At 48.9% G+C, this 19,176-nt stretch overlaps 1 protein-coding gene across 31 annotated transcripts in view; it reads right to left on the bottom strand.

Annotated features, from left to right (window-relative positions):
- Positions 1 to 19,176, bottom strand: part of CABIN1 (calcineurin binding protein 1) — a 163,912-nt gene that overhangs the window by 104,354 nt on the left and 40,382 nt on the right. For 28 of the 31 annotated variants that reach the window (XR_012418944.1, XM_005595386.4, XM_074004193.1 and 25 more), the window contains 9 exons: positions 18,097 to 18,233; positions 17,319 to 17,536; positions 15,225 to 15,303; positions 14,123 to 14,310; positions 13,078 to 13,230; positions 11,638 to 11,832; positions 7,184 to 7,426; positions 5,722 to 5,878; positions 1,816 to 1,931 (listed from right to left, as the gene is read on the bottom strand). Coding sequence is in view for 30 of the 31 variants with exons in the window: in XM_005595386.4 (XP_005595443.3) it covers positions 1,816 to 1,931; positions 5,722 to 5,878; positions 7,184 to 7,426; positions 11,638 to 11,832; positions 13,078 to 13,230; positions 14,123 to 14,310; positions 15,225 to 15,303; positions 17,319 to 17,536; positions 18,097 to 18,233 (1,486 nt within the window). In the remaining variant the exon portion in view is untranslated. The remainder of the gene's footprint in view (positions 1 to 1,815; positions 1,932 to 5,721; positions 5,879 to 7,183; positions 7,427 to 11,637; positions 11,833 to 13,077; positions 13,231 to 14,122; positions 14,311 to 15,224; positions 15,304 to 17,318; positions 17,537 to 18,096; positions 18,234 to 19,176) is intronic. The other 3 variants (XM_074004199.1, XM_065522378.2, XM_074004205.1) reach the window with 2 other exon arrangements.

The following is a 19,176-nucleotide window of genomic DNA, read 5'->3' as shown; positions in this document are numbered from 1 at the left end:
CAACAAACCAGTCATGCAGAAGCTGAGGAAGAGTATGGCAGCAGAAGGCACACGGTGGTCAGGAAAGCTGCTGCAAAGGTTGGAGATATCTAAAGGCTGGGCCTTGGGCAGGAAAATCAGGAACTATAAAATGAAACACAACAGTGCTCAACTCACTTCTACTCCCTCAAATTCACTAGCAGGTATCAGCAGCTAGAATTCATGCTCCACTAGAAAAGATATAGATTAAGAAAAACGAAATAGGACCATCTTATTGCCCCTTCAGCCCACCCCTTCACTCTTAGCACCACTCCCACCCAAGCTAGCCTAAGGTATTAACTCATTCTTCCCAATCAGCATAAGGAGGATGGTCTTGTGGAGGTGACCTTATGGAAGCTGAGACCGTCCCTGCACTCTCTGGTTGGCAGAGGGAAGGCAGAAAAAGGGAGTGGCTGAGTCCTGGCAGCATTACAGACATCCTGGAAAAACTCTTCCAAAAATAGTCTTGGAGGGTAGAGCTGACCCAGGGTGAGCATCTCAAAGACCCTCAGAGCTCACAGGGTAGGGGAGACATTCAGGTATCTGGAGCTGGGGCTGGAAATTGCCTCAGACACTAACCAGCAACAGGGACCTGGGCCAGATGGGCCTCCTGGACGAATCACATCCTCAGCCTAAGTGTTTTGCAAACTGTCAAGCTCTATACATACATGAGCTCTATACCTATGCACACTCTACTTTAACCCATATTTATTAAGCACCTACTATGTGCCAGTTGCTGTACTAAGTACTTGGATCCAACAGTGAACAAAACTAGCAAAACCCCCTACTCTCTCTGAAGTTAATTTCAGTGGAGCAGAGACATACAACACACACAATGAGTGTATCACACAGCATGCTGGAGGATAAGTGCTGGGTGGAAAGCACAGGAAGATGGTGAGGACTGGGAGGGAGGGTGCAGTTGTGAAAGAGCAGGTATTGTTCCCTGAAGAGAAGGTGTAGAGCAGGTGATGGCAAACTCTTTCTTAAAGGGCCAGATACTAAGTATTTCAGGCTTTGCTGGCCATACAGTTCCATCACAGCTACTGGACTCTGCCACTCTACTGCAAAAGCAGCCACAGTTAATATGTAAATGAATGGGCATGGTTATATTCCAATAGAACTTCATGAATAAATATTATAGGCTGGGTTTGACGTCCCTGTCTTGGTATATGAAGAACACCAGGCGCTCTGTAACTGGTCTGCATGCTGCTTGGCCTCCTACTCAACAGTGAGATTAGAGACAGGGTTCATGCTGCTTATCCCTAGTAAACCCAGGGAACTACTTCCAGTCAATCACAACTGACAAGTGCAAGGAAGTGTATGTGCTCTCACTAATCATTTACTAACTGAATGGATGTAATAATAGCTATTGAATGAGCAACTACTACTTGGCATTGTGAGTCATGCTTAGCAAACAGGACTCAATAGAAGGCGGTGGTGGTGCATGTGGTTATTTACTCCTGAAATTACAACTACAAGGCCTAGCCCCGTGCCTGACTAGGAAGAAACTCAATAAGGACTACTGGATCTAAATCAACCTGCTATTCAAGAGTTCCAGAGCTTCCTGAGGATCAGGTGCACAAGGGAACTTTCTGGCAAGAAAGTCTTATCAGACTTTCTGACAAGCTTCAGTAACTACACTAAGTAATGCTGTTAAGTCAAAGATGCACAGTGGGCCCACTGAGGGAAGGCCGAGCAAGCTCGGCGTGCCAACATGAATCTGTCCCCTTCCCATTCCACCTCCCACCACAGCCCTGCCCTGCACTGGCAGTCTGCAGCCCAGGGGGAAGCACTTACATAGAATCGCAGCAGAGCCCCATCTGAATTGCAGCACCAGGACCTCCTGCCCAAATACTCGTGGGCTGTGTTCAGCAGCATGAGAGAGGATGGGAGCATGGGCGTCTCCGACATCCCTAGGGAAAGCCCAGGCCAACAGACACAGAGTTAGTGTGGGAACCTGCGTGCCTGCAGGGGCTGCGAGGCTCAGTCTCTTCTTTTCGGGCTTTGCTGTCTTTATCAACATGACCATAGATTTTTCTTTTCCTTTTTTTTTTTTTGCCTTTTTAAATAAGTAGTGACTTGAATGGCTTTACTAAAGCAATACATGCTTATCAAAACACAATTCAAGCCATATAGGAAAATATAAAGGAGCACACTTTATCCATCAAAATACTAGCCCAGAGAGAACCAATGCTGACATCTGGTGAACCTCCAGTCGAAGCATCCTTCTGTGCATATCTGATGCATTTTGAATGAGAGAAAAGTAATTTATAACAATGGAACCCATACTACACATGCCATTTCTTAACTTAAAAAAAAAATTTTTTTTTTTAAGAGATAGGGTCTAACTGTTGCCCAGGCTGGAGTACAGTTGGCACAATTATAGCTCACTGCAGCCTCCAATTCCTGGCCTCAAACAATCTTCCCACCTCAGTCTCCTGAGTAGCTGGGATTGCAGGCGCAAGCTACCACACCCAGCTAATGTTTTGATTTTTTGTAGAGACAGGGTTTCAGTATGTTCCTCAGGCTGGTCTCGAACTCCTGGCCTCACGTGATCTTCCCGCCTCGGCCTTCCAAAGTGTTGAGACTACAGGCATAAGCCATGGCGCTTGGCCTTAAAAGTTCTTAGATTTAGGTCTACCTGAATAATACAGAAGAAAAAGAGTAAAATAGGAGGAAAAAGAACTACTGAATTCCAGTTACACATTCGTTTACCACTACAGGTATTGTTTGTTTATAAAGGTCCCTCAGTATTTTTGAAACTCTGGGCCATAACCCATTAACGACTTATAACTAGCATTTTTAGAGTGGATCAGGACAGAACATGTCAGAAGTCACTAGTAATAACTTTCTTTCATGAAATTTATTTTGTACTTTTTCTTCTTTTTTTTTAAAATGAGGTCTCACTTTTGCCCAGGCTGGAGTACACTGGCACGGTCATAGCTCAGTGGGCTCCAAGTCCTGGGCTCAAGTCAACCTTCCTTCTCAGCCTCCCAAGTAGCTAGGTCTATAGGTGCCACCACCACACCTGGCTTTTTTTTTTATTTTATTTTACTTTTTGTGGATACAGGGTCTTATTACGTTGCCTGGGTTGGCTTCAAACTCCTGGCCCCACGTAATCCTTCTGCCTTGACCTCCTCAAGTGTGGGAATCACGGGAGTGAGCCACCATGCCCTGTTGCTTTTGGCTCTTAATTGCAACCAACTGTTTCAATTTGTTGTACTCATTCTGCTCCTTGCTGTTTGCATTTATGACTTCATAATGGTGAGATTTAGTTTGCAGTGTTTTCCTCAGTTCTACAATTCTCCTTTTTGTTTCATTCTGTTTGTCAGCTCAAAAGTCCAATCCTGCTTCCTCTGCCTTCCTAATAAACCCTGTCTTAGTATCTGCTTCCAGAGAATTCAGTATGTGATAACTACTATTATTTTTCCTGGGTGATAATATCCTCACCAGGCCCCTCATCACCCAACCATAGTGTGTTTTATCCCAGGGCCCCTTCCCTCAGCTAAGTCTGCACACTGGAAGATGGCAGGATCCTGTGGCTCTTTCTGCCTCTGCCAAGGCCAAGGGTGGGATGGAGGAGCATTCCCCTCATGCCACTCTCCACAAATGAGAATATTAATAATATTTCCCAGGATTTGGTCAACTTGCTATCTTCCCTCAGTTCTCCTGCTGAGGGACATGCAGAGACAGAGTCACACCTACTGCTACTCCACCAGAATCTTTCTTTTTTCTTTCCTTTCCTTCCTTTCCTCTCTCTCTTTCTTTCTTTGATATACTTTTCAAAGTTTAAGGTATTTGACTATTTCTCTATCCGTGTTTACTTGCTGGCAGTTTTTCTGAAAACTAATTTTTGTTTGCATAATTAATTTTGAGGGAAAGGAGAATTTCAATCTAGAAGTCTTTTTTGTGTTACTTTTCTAAGAAAAATAACAAAATTTATAGTTGTAAACTTTAATTTTTTTTTTCACCACTAAAATCCTTTTGGAGAACAATAAGGTACCAGAGGTAATAACTGTCAAGAGCGCTAAAGATATACATTGCTAGAAATTTATCCTAAAAAAAAATTGGGTAGAAGCAAAAAGGCATGCATGAGGTGTTCATCACGGCATGACCTGTAAGAATGAAATTTTTTTTAAGAGATAGGGTCTAACTGTTGCCCAGGCTGGAGTACAGTTGGCACAATTATAGCCCACTGCAGCCTCCAATTCCTGGACTCAAACAATCTTCCCGCCTCAGTCTCCTAAGTAGCTGGGACAAACTAAGGGTTCAGCAGCGGGGACGGTTCAACAGAGCATGCACCGCTCATCAGCATGATGAAAACAATGGAGCAAAATGGAGCAACAGCCTTACAAAACAGAGAATAAAAGCCTTTTGCAATCTGGCCCCTCCTCCCCTGTCCAATCCCCATGCCCCAGGTCTCCTGTCTGATTTAAGGCTTGCTCAGTCCCTGGCCCCACTCTGCCTCCCCAGTGTCTTCCTCTGCCCCTGCTCTTCCATCAGGGCTCAACTCAACCCACACCCACACCCATGGACAGCATCAGGTGCCCTCCTCTCAGTCCACCACACCAGCCTGATGCTGTTAGATAGTTGATCTGTCTCCCACCACCACAAACCTGTCAAGGCCAGAGGTATCCTATTCACAGAGCCCTGACATGTCGTCAGCAGCTGATGAACTTCTGAGCAGTGAATAAAATTATAGAGAGAGTGTGAAGGGAAGGAGAAAAACCATATGTTAACTCTGGTTTTCTCTGAGCAGTTGGAATAGGGATGACTCTTTCCTTTCCACTTTTTCTTGTTTCACAAATTATTGAGGAAAAATCTTCAATAAACTTCATTTTAAGCTAGTTGAATACAAGCATCAATAGACACATACTATTATAACAACTGCACACAAACTAGATGTGCATTAGGCCAAGTCTGGACAGCAAATGCAAGAAAACAAAAAATGGGGAAAAAGAAAAAAAAAGATCTATCTCATAAGATTATAGGTGATCTTTCCTTTAAGTGTCATTTAGCTGTCATACTGTTGTTTCTTCAATCCAGCACATTTTCTACCATTGCACTGACCATGGATCCAGGGCCATCTCCATTAAGGGTCTAGGGCAGGCCCTCCCTGGATTCTCATCACTCAGCACCCACCATGAGCCAGGCATTGACTCACCATGGTGATTCATGGCTTTATTATTTCATTTCATCCTCAGAACAACTTTCTGAGGTAGATACTACTATTCCCAATATGGGTATGTGGAAATAGAGGCTGAGGTTATATGACTTGCCCAAGGTCACACATCTAAGAAGTGACAGTTGGGATGTGGAACCTGTGCTCGCTCCATGCTGCCCTCGGCTTACCATCCCTTGGGGTGTCATGGGGATTAAAGGAGCTAGTGGGTACAAGGCCTCCTGGAGCAGTGTCAGCATTCCTCATAAGTAGTAACCTCTTGTCACTCCCTCCATGCTGCCACCTGCACCAAACATGCAGTGTTCACACACCCAGGACTCCCGTGCCCACTGCACAGTAAGCTCCCTTAAGGAAGAACCAAGAACACTTCTGCCTCTGTCCAGGCGCAAGCAAAATGCTTGGATTGAGTGGATGGAGCCCCACTCACAACATCTGGATAAGGTCCAGGACCCTAGGGCAGAGGACAGGGGCAAGGACATGGGAATTGGAGCTCATCCCCATTGCGCCCACTGCCTGTGCACCTTCCTCCGCTGGGTTTTGGAGCTGCTGCTGGTGGCACAGAGAGTGGAAGGTGTCTTCCTCCTGCCAGATGATCCGGTGTAGAATGATCCAGGGCAGCACTGAAGAGACATGGGGCTCCTTAGCCTCCTCCTGCACGGCCATGCTGCAGTCAATGACCTGACAGTGAGGGGCGGGAGACAGCAGAAGTGTCACAGCAGGGTAAGCCTTCAGGGCAGACTGAAGGGAGGCAGAAGGCCTCTTGGGGAGCTGGTACATGCTACCTGCCCACCCCCACTGTTCTGATGTGGGCACTGTAACCTAGCAGATCCTCAACATGTCATCGGACAGAGGCCCATAATGTCCAAAGATAGAGTCACACCACCCTCCATGCCACATGCAGTTACTGATACCCTCAGTACCTACTATGTGCTGCGTCCTGTGAACAGGGCATGGGGGAGCTGAAAGCCCAGAGAGAAGAGAGCAATGGGCAAGCTATACAAGTGCAAAGCGTCAATATGGTTGCTGCAATGAGAACAGATGCAGCCACAATGGCTTACAGAGGAGGGGTGGGGCAGACAGGGGAGAGCCTTTTAAAAGTTTCCAGGTGTGTGGCTGTGGTGTATCCAACACTCAGGGAGGGCAAGGAGTGGGGGCAGAGGACAGGCATGCAGGCAGGGACCCCAGAGGGTAGCCCAGGAGGGCTGCAGCCAAGGGAGCACAAGACCAGGGGGAGAGACAGGCCTGGGGCTCAGTGTACCTTAGGTGACACACAACATGGAGGGAACATGAAGGGTTTTAAGTGAGGGGGGAGCACATTCACATCTGTTTTGGAAAGGTGCCTTTGTGGCTGGACAGTAGCTGGAAGGGGCAGAGGAGACTGCGGCGAGTGTGCTGCCACAGCTCAAGCAAGAGTAGCAGTGGCTTGGACTACAGCAGAAATATGAAGACAGAGGGAGAAACAAAGGCTGGAGGGGTGAGGATATAGATTTGGCAGGACTTGCTGAAGGTCTGAGCGGGAATTGAGGAGACAGCCCAGAGTGCTTCACAGGAAGATTCTCTGCCTTAAAGCCTTCCTGGACAAAGCAGGGTGCTGTGACCACTCCTTAGCTGGAAGTGCCAGGACGGCATGGGATGCTGGAGCCATCACGGCCTACGCTCTGGCTCCCATTCTGCCTCTGACTCGCTGCAGGCAGACCAGTGCCTCACTGTGAGGTTATTTCTTCCCCTCTGGGGTGGATAGTCTGGAAGAACCCTGTGGCACCAAGTGCTACATAGACTCTAATCTCCAGATCCAACCAGCCCCAGGAAGGTCTGCAGTCTGCACACAAACCCCTCCTCAGATCCCGAAAGTTCCAGCCAAAGAAGCCGTCATGTCCCCTTTAGGTGCCTAATTAGCAATGAAAGCTTAACTACTGAAGAAGAGGGATGTCAGAGAGACATACCTACTGGGGCAGGGCAGGGTGAGAAGGAGCCAGGGGTTACCTGGATGAGGTTGTTGGTGAGCCGCACGAGGCCAGTGGTGGAGGATGATTCCTTCAGGATGCTGCCACTGCTGTCGGCAGAGAGGGCCTGCTCGATACCCATCAGCAGTTGGGTCACTGTGGCCACCCACTCGTCCTTGGCTGCAGCCTCACTTGAGTTCACCATCTGCTGGACGGCCTCATTCAGAGCCACATCGGAACACTCAAAACACTGCCGATAGTCCTTCAGCCGGAGCAAGGAGTCCTAGTACAGCAAGAAGCCAGATGAAGTGCACGGTGAGCTCAGCACATCTGGGCCCAAGGCCTGAGCAGGGACAACTGAAGGAAAACAGATGAGGGGCGGCAAAAGAAAGGGAAGTACGAGCCCCAGCACAGCATAGGCCCCATGCAGCCCAGAGGTGCCTGGAAGGGCAGTCTGATGGCCTGTGGGCAATGGCAGCAGAGAATGTCACCAGTCACGGAGCTTTCAGAAAGGCTTCACCTCTGTACCTCACCTTCCCCATTTATAAAGTAGGGACGCTGGGAATGAGGCTGCAGAGCCAGCCAAAGTGAGACAGGGACCCCAACACCTGTCAGCTCTCCCCAGAGCCACTGTGCCCATCCAGTGCCAGGGCTCTGGAGGGGGTTCAGCAAGGAAGGGGCAGACTGACAGGGAGGGACTATCTCAGTGGAGGAGGGCCTGAGCCAAGGCCACAACAGAGGCAACTAGCCAGGCAACGCTAAAGTCATCATTCTATCAGGTCCCTCCTCCCCAGGTGCCCTGATGGGGCCAATGTGTAAGCTATATGAGCCTTAGCCACCACATCATCCACTCAGCGGCACTGTGGGCCTTAAATGAGCTGATGTGCATATTACACTCAGCACAGTGCCTGGCACATGGAAGAGTTCTGAGAACACCACACTGAACTGTTACTTCTATTTTAAAAGCTTCTCTTTGGAAGGAAGCCATTGCTTTTTGCAAAGCTCCTTTTTTTTTTTTGACCTAGAATACAACCTATTTAAATGCCTGGGATCTCTCTTTCATCACTGTGCTGGTGCATGGGGAAACATAGTCTGTCTGTGAATTCACAGATCTGGTGGGCCGCTTGTTACACCTGCAGGAAGCACCTGTTGCCCGGTGCCCCATTGGGCTCTAACCTCGCCACAGCCCAGGACTGGCAGTGGCTCCTCCCAACCTTGACACATGCAGCTGCCACTCTCTGAGGTTAGACCAACAGGTGTGGGGTCAGAAATACCTGAAACTGCCTTTGGAATGTGGTGTAGTATCTGAACACAGATCAACACCTCCCCCAATTTATAAATCCTAATTGCCAGGAAAATGGGGCCCGTGTTTCATTAGAGAAAGCCAGCACCCTTTACCAGGAGGCCACTGGGGTTCGAGGGTGCCTACAGGGTGCTGATATGGGGGTCCAAAGCCTGAGCTGATGCCTCCTGGTCAAAACACCCAACATGTGAGAGCCAGAGGATTATTTTCCAGCATGATAAAGACTATTAAATGCAACCAGTCATTGTGAAAGTCAGGGACAAGACAAGGACCTGCTAATGGTGCTCTAAAATATGACATAATCTCCAGAGCTCAAGGCCAGAAAGAGCAAAAAAGTAGAATAAACACCAACGAATGAGGGGACCAAATTACCATCGACTGGGGGCAACACAATCATCTACCCAAACACAATCAAACAAGCCAGACAGAAAACAAGCGATAATGGGAACTCAGTGAAGCACCCAGACTCAAACACGAAAAATCAATAGGGTTCCTATGAGCCAGCAACGTAGGAATACATGGAAAAGATAATGAACAACAAGAAGATTCTGCTCAATATAGCAACCAAAAATATTAAGGACTAAGAGTCAACTCAACAAGACACAAACTATCTAATTAGACTGAAGAACATAATAGGCAGCTTGCCTACTGGGAGAAAGCGCCACTATACACCTACGGGAGAAGACTGCAAGTTCACTGCCCCGCTTGAAAAAAGCTAAATGAAGCAAGTTAAATGCAAAACATAAAACATTAACTCTGCAGGAATAAAACAAAAGCAAATACTCTTTTTATCTCTCTGTTGATGAGTCTCTTGTCAGCCTCCCCTCCAGAACATGGAGCAGCCTTCCTCTTGGCCCAGTGCCAGGCACCCCATAAAAGCTCAAGCTATGTGTGTAGAATAAGTGGATAAAGGCCAGGCACGGTGGCTCACGCCTGTAATTCCAGCACTTTGGGAGGCCGAGGCGGGCGGATCACGAGGTCAGGAGATCCAGACCATCCTGGCTAACACAATGAAACCCCATCACTACTAAAAATACAAAAAATTAGCTGGACTTGGTGGTGGGCGCCTGTAGTCCCAACTACTCAGGAGGCTGAGGCAGGAGAATGGCGTGAACCCGGGAGGCGGAGCTTGCAGTGAGCTGAGATCGCACCACTGCACTCCAGCCTGGGCGACAGAGCCAGACTCCTGTCTCAAAAAATAAATAAATAAAGAAGTAGATGAATATTTCTCCACTCTTGGAAAGACTGTCTAAGCATAGGAACAAAAACCACAATGAGCAATGAACAAAATCACACATGTATGAAAACATCAAAAGATTTGACAGCATAAAAATTCAAAACTTCTCGGCAATTTAAAGGCAAACAATTGGGAAAAAAATATTTGCAAGATCTGTCGAGAAAAAGATTACTATCTTTAATATACAAAAAGCACTCCAAATCAATAAGAAAACACTCTCAATATGAAACTGAGCAATAATCTGGAGTCCTTAATTCACAAAAAGCAGGCGTTTCCACAGCACTCGGCCCAGACCTCAAGCACAGCCCTTATCACAGTTCAGTGCATGCCCAAGCAGCAGCTCCTGCCCCATCAATGGGGTATCCTGCCACATCCAGCTGTTCTAGAAGACAGTAAGAGCAAGACCACATCTGAGCACTGAGGGCATCCTATGGAGGCAGAGTCCACTGGCCTCTCCCCGCTTTCTCCATCCCAGCACCCTTCTTGGTACACTGGCTGTCCCTCCCACACATAGCCATGCTGGGCCATCTTGCAGCCTGCCAGGTAACTGAGGTCACACACATCTCATCCCCTGATCTTGGCTTGGGCCCGACTGACCTCCTCTGCCAGGAGCTGGAGCCTCCTTCCCTCCACCTTCTTCTCCCTTCTGCTTCCCCAAACCAACTGTTTCTTCCCCTTTCCCCAGGACTGAGGTGCTTTCATTTGTTCCCACAGTTGCACCTCTTAACTATTTCCCAGTTCAAGAATGTTAATGATTAAAATGCTTTGTGGAATCTGTGCAAAAAACCTGAGAGAAGACTGGACTCTTTCCAAATTGAAAGGGAAGTACCCAATAAGATAAAAAACACAATGTGATTAGTAGGATGAAGCATAAGGGACCAGGACTCAATGCCACTAAGCATATTTTGAGTATTATCTCCCATGTTTATCTCGGTGCCAACTCAACCCTCCTGAGGATGGTGGCAACGATGACAGCAGTACCTCCACAGCACCTGCTAGTGACAGGCATGGTGCCAACACACATTAACTTGTGTAATCCCTACAACAGGACTCTGAGCTAAGGACACTGGTCATCCCCATCCTAGAAATGAGGAACTGAGCTCAGAGAGGTTGAATAACTGCCCAGCACCCAGCAGCTGCCAGCTCCCTGGCAGGCTCTTGGTAAGAGTTTACCTCCTGAGGAAAAGAAGCACAGAAGGATTCAGGAGGGCACATGAGGCTTCAAACATAAGGCTAGTGTTATTTTTCTTCAGCTACATGGGTCTTTATTTTATCTGGATTCTTCACACTGTACAGATATTTTAGCCACTTTTATATTTACCTTAAAAAACAATACAAAACGAGATGGATGAATAAACAAGTAGATGGACAGATGATGACCTGACCATTCTTCCTTCCTCCTCTGCCATGCAGAAGTTCTGAGTCAAGTATGGGGATCACCTTGAGCCACGCAGAACCCTAGAACCTGCACTCCTTGGTTCTAACTTTCCGCTAGTCTTGACCGTATCTTCTGACTAACATCTTCCTGGGGGCTTAGTGGTGTTGATATCCACTCTCTTCTAGCTATGTGTTCTTAAGAACACATATGCTATGCTTCTCAGAAGTTGCCCTTGACCCTAACCACACCCACCCTATCTCCAGGGGCACCCTGGGCCCCTCAGAGCCCTACAGCTCCCTGAGTGGCAGGCATCAGAGAGGTTGGACCAGTTAAGACAAAGATATGCAGAGACCCCCGAGAGTCAGGGGAAAAGGGAAGCAATTTTACAGACAGCATTGAGCATATCTACATTCCACCAGGTGGTGGTTTAAGTCAGAATGAAGCTGGGCCCAGTGGCTCATGTCTGTAAACCTGCAGCGCCAGGAAGTGAGCCTACCACAGAGCCTCCAGAGAATAAACACAAACAAGCAAGGAGAGAAGGTGCAAGTGGGTGTGAGGGACACTGGCAGCACACACCTGCAGTAGAAGCAGCTGGGCTGGCCTCTCAGGAATGGAAGTCATAAACTCCAGGTGTTTGGCCCGGTCAAACCCACTGGTGCACAAAGTGGGGCGGAGCAGATGCACAACAGCCTTGTAGTCACCAGCTTCGTACAGTCGCTGAATCTCCTCCAGGGACTGGCACCGCTCCAGCGACTTCAGGTTCTTATCAATCTGAAAAAGGCCCGGCAATGTTGTATGAGGGTAAACCCCTCAGCCCCTGCCCCACCGAATCTGGCCAGTGTTTGTTTTTATCAGAATTGGATGAGGAGAATAAAAATTAGACTATGTTCCCGCCCCCCAAAAATTAGACTCCTCCTTCATACATCAGTGTTTACACTAAATGTGTGTGTTAAAAGTATTTCTATTAATGGCAAGGCATCCAATTCTTTAAAAAACAAGCACATCAAAAACCAAAAACTACCCAGAAGCAAAGGAGTTCCAGGAAAGCATCCGCCAAGACAGCTGGACAGCCTTGTGGTCACAGGTCAGTGAACCAGTCTTGCAGAACTACGGAACATCAGGCTGTCAGAGACTCAGCAAGCCTGGACCAGAGGTTGTCATACGCTACACGCAGGACCTGATGAAGCCCTGGCATGTAGACAGCCCTGTACCTGAACTTGTCCCTGAAACAACTCTAGGAGAGTCTGAAGGCCACTTTCAGCCAGTGTGGACATTTCACAGATACAGAACTGCAGCAGGGTCTGAAACTGCACAATGAATAAAGTGGCACCTGGGTGGAACCTGGCATATAGGCCACACACTGCTGACCCAACCCCATGGCCAGCCCAATACTGGTCTCCTCCAGCTGGTATTTCCTTCCAGTTACCACTGGGATGGCTGCCACACATAGCCAGGAGAGCAGACCAATGACTGCTTCTAAATAGTGCTGGTGAGAACTCCCATACCTGCTTTCCACCAGGGATCTGCAGTGCCCCAGTGTACTAGAGCAGCCTTTCCCTGGCCTCTTCTGTCTTCCCACCAGGGGCCCTGCTCAGCATGTGGGAAGCTTTCTTGTTCCTCAGAAACAGGTCAACCCTGGGCTAACTATGCCAAATCACAAGAAATCTTTGACTAAGAAACACCATTTAAAAACTTTCAGCCGGGCACAGTGGCTCACACCTGTAATCCTAGCACTTCGGGAGGCCAAGGTGGGTGGATCACCTGAAGTCAGAATTCAAGACCAGCCTGGCCAGCATAGTGAAACCCTGTCTCTACTAAAAATACAAAAAATTAGCCAGGCATGGTGGCAGGCACCTGTAATCCCAGCTACTCGGGAGGCTGAGGCAGGAGAATCCCTTGAACCCCGGAGGCAAAGGTTGCAGTGAGCCAAGATTGCACCATTATGTTCCAGTCTAGGTGACAAGAGTGAAACTTCATCTATGGGAAAAAAACAAACAAACAAAAATTCTCACTCACCTCCTCCAGGGAAACCACAGAGTCATTATGGAGGTTGGGTAGCCGGATGACAATGTCTCTTCGCCCAGCCCCTGCCTCCACCTGGATGGCGGTGGAATTCTGGAGCATTTCTGTGCAGATGTCATAGTTCTCCAGGGCCTGCTCCATGTCTCCCTGGTTAGAAGGAAAACAGGTCAGGGGACCAAAGCATAAGATTGACTATGATGTGCCAGATGCCTTACACCTCTGATCTCACTAGACTGTGGAGGCCATGAGGGTGGGGTTTTTACCAATTACTACTGTAATCCCTAAGAAGGGCCTGGCATGTAGCTCAGGCTCAATAAATACTTGTTGACTGAATGAACAGTCCCTATCAACTCTGTGAGGGTAGATATCATAAACCCCATGTTGCAGATGAAAACACTGAGGACACTTGAGCAGAGCCAGAGTTGGGAGCTAGGCCTGTCCTAATTCCAGAACTAGTGTTCTTCACATCAAACAGTGTTGCTTCCTTTAGACTAAATGGTTGCTGACAGGGCCCTGGCAATCTCTTGACTCATTCTACCATAGTGTACCAGTACCACCATGTGCAAGGTACTAGGTAACAGCCAATTCATCCTGGCCTTCCAGACCAGGCTCTGAAGAGAAGCTTTCCCAGAACTCTCACAAAACAGGTGAATAATTCCCTTTTAGAAAGCTCCATATCTGTTTATTCATTTGCTCAGGCTCTCTCAGGAAAACATAAGCAAACAGTCAAGATGCCAAGGCAATCTTGAGTGGGGTAGGCAGAGGCAGAGCAAATGCCTTCCAGAGCTCTGTGGTTATGCTGAAGAAAGCTTTACAGACTGGTATCAAGCTTGGAAGTCTGAGATGCTGAGAATTCCCCACTGTGTCACAGTTTCTCATGCCAAGCCCAGTGCCCGGGCAGGTGCTACGCATGTACACATGCACGCACACACACACACACTCACACACACACAGACACACACCCTCAACATGGTCAGTTTTCTGCCCATCCTGCTGGGTGTCAGGGCATACACCCCAAGCAGCTGACCATGGAACCAACCTGCAGCGCCAGGAAGCGAGCCTTCAGCCAGTAAACACGGACCACAAACTCCAGCCAACCATCCTCGAACAGGTCGCGCTGGGATGAGGCAAACGACAGCTGTAGGAGGTCACCAAGGCAGTGGGTTCCTGGGAAGTCAGGTCCAAATCTGCCATTCACCATACCAGCAGGGCAGTTCCGAGGAGACACTAAAAACCATGAGGCCAACGAGTCAACTTCATGTGTAGCATCCTAATGCCCTTCTGCTTCTCAGAAGTTGCCCTCGGCCCTAACCACACCCACCCTATCTCCAGGGCCACCCTGGACCCCTCAGAGCCCTACAGCTCCCTGAGTGGCAGGCATCAGAGAGGTTGGACCAGTTAAGACTTTAAAGATATGCAGAGACCCCCCGCTGAGAGTCAGGGGCAAGGGGAAGCAATTTTAGAGACAGCATTGAGCATATCTACATTCCACCAGGTGGTGGTTTAAAAGTCAGAATGAAGCTGGGCCCAGTGGCTCATGCCTGTGATCCCAGCACTTTGGGAGGCTGAGGCAGGTAGATCACTTGAGGTCAGGAGTTCAAGGCCAGCCTGGCCAACATGGTGAAACCCCATCTCTGCCAAAAAATACAAAAATTAGCTGGGCATGGTGGAACACACCTGTAGTCCCAGCTCCTCGGGAGGCTGATGTGGGAGAATCGCTTGAGCCTGGGAGGCAGAGGTTGCAGTGAGCCGAGATCATGCCACCGCACTCCACCCTGGGTGACAGAGCAAGACCTTGTCTCAAAAAACAACAACAACAACAACAATAACAATCCATATCACCAGAAAAATTACTGAAGCTACATAAAGCACTGCATTGAATAGTCACACCAAAACTGAGATCCCACTTCCTTCTATCTCACAGCAAAAGCAGATTGGTGGCTCCCTCTGGGGGCTTAGCTCCTGCTAACCACTTCTTGAGTATCCAGATTTCCCTGGGACCCTGACAAGCCAACCCAAAAAATGTGCCTACTATAAATGTAAGTCTAAATACCATAACTCAGTCTCGCCAGTTCAGCTTTCTCCCAGCTGCTGGGGGGTTCAGAAATTAGCCTGGCCACAGAACACATAATGCTGCCTACCTGCAGAGCTTCTGCCTTTGGTCAGCAGCCACTGGTCCAGCTGAAGCTCCATGCAGGAGAGAGACATCAGCATCATGTCCTGCAGGACAGGCATAGGAAGGTCAAGAACAGTATCACAAAGCCTCTTCAGTGTTGGGGGTAGGGGGCAGTGGAAGGAAACAAAACTAAACTTTACTTTTTGATAAAAATATAATTCTTTCTATTCACTTGCCATTTCATAAGTGATAATCAGTGACCACTCTTCAAGACATAAAAAGAGCCACATGGATGTATGTTGGGACAAGACTTGGGAGGGGCCAGGAGACCTGTCTTCAGAGTTCTTGTACTGTTGAAGAGGCAACCCTGTCACCTGCCAAATGCTGGGCCAGACACTGCATCCAAATCACAGAATTCAACCCTTAAAAGTTTTGGGCAGCTGGCCGGGCACGGTGGCTCACGCCTGTAATCCCAGTATTTTGGGAGGCCGAGGTAGGTGGATCACGAGGTCAGGAGATCGAGACCATCCTGGTTAACACGGTGAAACCCTGTCTCTACTAAAAATACAAAAAAAAAAAAAAATTAGCCGGGCGTGGTGGCGGGTGCCTGTAGTCCCAGCGGCTCGGGAGGCTGAGGCAGGAGAATGGTGTGAACCCGGGAGGTGGAGCTTGCAGTGAGCCGAGATCGCGCCACTGCACTCCAGCCTGGGCGACAAGCGAGACTCAGTCTCAAAAAAAAAGTTCTGGGCAGCTGGTATACCATTCCCAGGGCACTTGAGGAAGCTGAGGCTCAGCGATGAGAAGGCACTTGCCCAGTGGGCACAGCTGGAAAGTTATCATCAGCCTGCTTTGCCTGGGGATCAAAGCCCTGGTTCCTCCTGCTGTTTCACAACTGCTCCAGGGGAGCATGGCCTGGTGGGAAGAAGTTGCCAGGAGGTAGTCCTGAGGTATCCCAGTGGAAGATGCCCAGCAAGGGATGGCTGACCTACAAGCTCCTCTACCTCCTGTGCTCTCAAGTCAGAAAGACCACCAGGCATCCCTGAATGTTTCTGGTGCTCCTGCTTCAGCATTCAGTGTCCCATCTCCAACAGGAGTACAGGGCCAGAGCACCTTGTGTTCCCTTAAGCTCTAGGAGGCACCAAGTGGAGGAGGCTGGGGTGTGGAATGCAGCAGGAAGACAAGGCTCAGTGAGGCTCAGCCCCTACTGCTGGCGGCCCCCAACACTTCTCTAAGCACCCTATTTAGCTTCTGCTGTTTTATCATCTGTTAAAAATAGTCACAGGCCATTTATGGCCTGTTATGTCTTGACATCATAACATCATAACATAGTGAGACCCCCATCTCTAAAAAACAAAACAAATATATATATTTTTTGAGACGGAGTCTCACACTCTCACCCAGGCTGGTGTACAGTGGCGTGATCTTGGCTCACTGCAAGGTCTGCCTCCCGGGTTCACACCATTCTCCTGCCTCAGCCTCCCGAGTAGCTGGGACTATAACCGGGTGTGCTGGTGTAAGGCTGTACTCCCGGCTACTCAGGAGGTTGAGGTGGGAGGATTACCCGAGTCCAGGAGGTTGAGGCTGCAGTGAGCTGTGACTGCATCACTGCACTCCAGCCTGGGCAACAGAGCAAGACCCTGTCTCAAACAACAACAACAAAAGCCTCAGTCACAGTCCTTGCCACCTCAAACAAACCAAATGTTTCCCTTTCCTCCAGCTTTTCCTGGCAAGCCTTCCTCTGACTCAGTACACAACCCGAGAAGCCCTTCTCATGACTCTCATTCCCTCACACATCCCATGTCCAGCTCTGCAACCACAATCCAGCATCCCACTATTACCACTGGATCTCAGCCACTGTTCACCTGGCATGACAGCAGCCTCCTGACAGCCCCCTGAGCCCACTGTCACCCGCAAGTATATCCTCCACTCAGCCATCAGGGAGCTTTCTAGGCACAAACCCGGTTTAGTGACTTCCTGCTTCAACACCCACAAAAAGCCCAGGTTCCAGGCCCACAAGTAGATGCAGCCAAACACAACAGCAGCCCCACACCCATGCAAGATCCCTGTCCCCATGCCCTGGTCCCAGTTCAATACCAGCCCTTGAGAGGCTCCCCCCAACCTTGATGTGCTTGTTGCTGCAGTCCCTCAGCAGCGGGTTGGGCAGGCTGGTGCTGTGCCTCCTCCAGCTGTGGTAGACGCTGAGCACGACCTCCGCCAGGCCTGGAGGCCACCTTAGCAAGAACTTGTGGCCCATGCCTTTCAGGTAGCGCATCATCAGCTCCAGGATGCCCCCGTTGGTTAGGTTCTCCAGCAGGAACTCATGCACGTCCTGCTTTTCTGCCCAGGGAGCAAGAACAACCTGACTTGAACAAAGAGGACCTTCCATGCCAGGATCTCCCATTTTCTTTGGGACAGTAAAGACTGTTCCCTCCCTCTACCATCTGATCCAGGTGGACATGATACCACGTTGTGGTGCTGAGATCAGGCTACTGGGTTCAATGCCTGGCTCCAGCCCTCAGCAGCTATGATTGAGCCTCTCTGAATCTCCATATCTAAGGTGGACATCAAAAGGTCAGACCTCCAAGTGCTGCCATGTGCACTAATCTCACTCAGCAGTTATATACTGATACACACTCAACAAGTGTGCCTATACACATTCAATTTGCAAAGCGAAGCCTGTGAATTTGGCCATAAGAAAGCACAGCAAATATGAGTCTAGACATTTCAGAAGACCTCCAAGTTGACCACAGGGCTCAGGTCCAAGACTAATCCAGGCAGACTCTTGGCCACATGAAAAAACACCCCAGAACCATTCTCACAGAACAAAACATAAGCAGGTTATAGGATAGTGGGAAGAAGAATTCCCAAATTGAATGGTCACACTGCTCAATTCCTACCAGATTCCATGAACGTGGCTGAGTCAAATGACAGTCTATGAGGCCCAATGCTTGGGAAGCTTTCCAGTTTGGCTTCTGACTGGACTTCATAGTTATTAAAGGAATCATCTTCCTCCTCAGGGTCCAGCTTTCTTAACCTGCATGTAACATGCCAAAATCACAAAGTCACAACACATGTTCTGACACAAGCATCTGAACTCTTCCTGTTAGAGAAACCAAATCTGAGCCAGGAAGAAGGTAGCTAAAATAAGTGGGTGGTGGGGTCCAGAACCCAGGCCTCCGGCAGGCTCTGCCTCTCTCCAGGGCTTTATGAGCTAGCATTTGGTGTGTATCCTGTCTTGTTCACTCATCTCATCAACAGATGATTACCGAGCACCAGCTATGTGCCAGGCACTGTGCTAGGCACTGAATATAGCAGCCCTAAATGTGGTAGATCCTGCCTGCAGTAAGCTTACCCTCTAAAGAGACACAGCCAATCAGCAGGTACACAAAACTAACCCAAATAAGGACCATCTCACAACAGAGTGCTTGAGACTCTGGGTCAAAAGGGCTCTGCTTTAGAGAGCAAGGTCAGACAAAGCCTTTGAGAGGGGATGATGTTCATGCTGCCACTGGAGGAGGAGAAGGGCTGGCAATGCAAAGATGCAGGACAAGAACAGGTACAAAGGCACAGGCCAGAAGAGTACCTGTGTGTTCTAGGGCCTCATGGGAGCCCAACAAGTGAGGTGGAAAGCAGACAGATAGGTGGGAGTTTGGGGGACACATCAAGCCCATCTGAACTTGGTCCTTCCATAGCTCCTCACAAAGCTGTGGGTGGGCCCAGTCTTGGGACTGAGGACACCTCTCCTGGCAGGCACTCCTCCCAAGGACCCATTTCAGCCAACCTTGTGATGTTCCCTCAACCCAGAACCCCTGCAGCATAAACACTCAGGGCACTTGTGAATGTCTTCATTCACGTATTGCACACACTCCCAGGGCGACTCCATCAGGCAAGCTACCATGTTGCTCTTGCCTTGACCATTCAAAGAAGCAGACACTAAGTTGAGTGTGGTTGCTCAAGCCTGTAATCTCAACATTTTG

Source organism: Macaca fascicularis, chromosome 10, assembly GCF_037993035.2.
Source record: "Macaca fascicularis isolate 582-1 chromosome 10, T2T-MFA8v1.1".
Lineage (NCBI taxonomy): Eukaryota > Metazoa > Chordata > Mammalia > Primates > Cercopithecidae > Macaca > Macaca fascicularis.
This window is presented reverse-complemented; position numbering and strand designations above follow the sequence as displayed.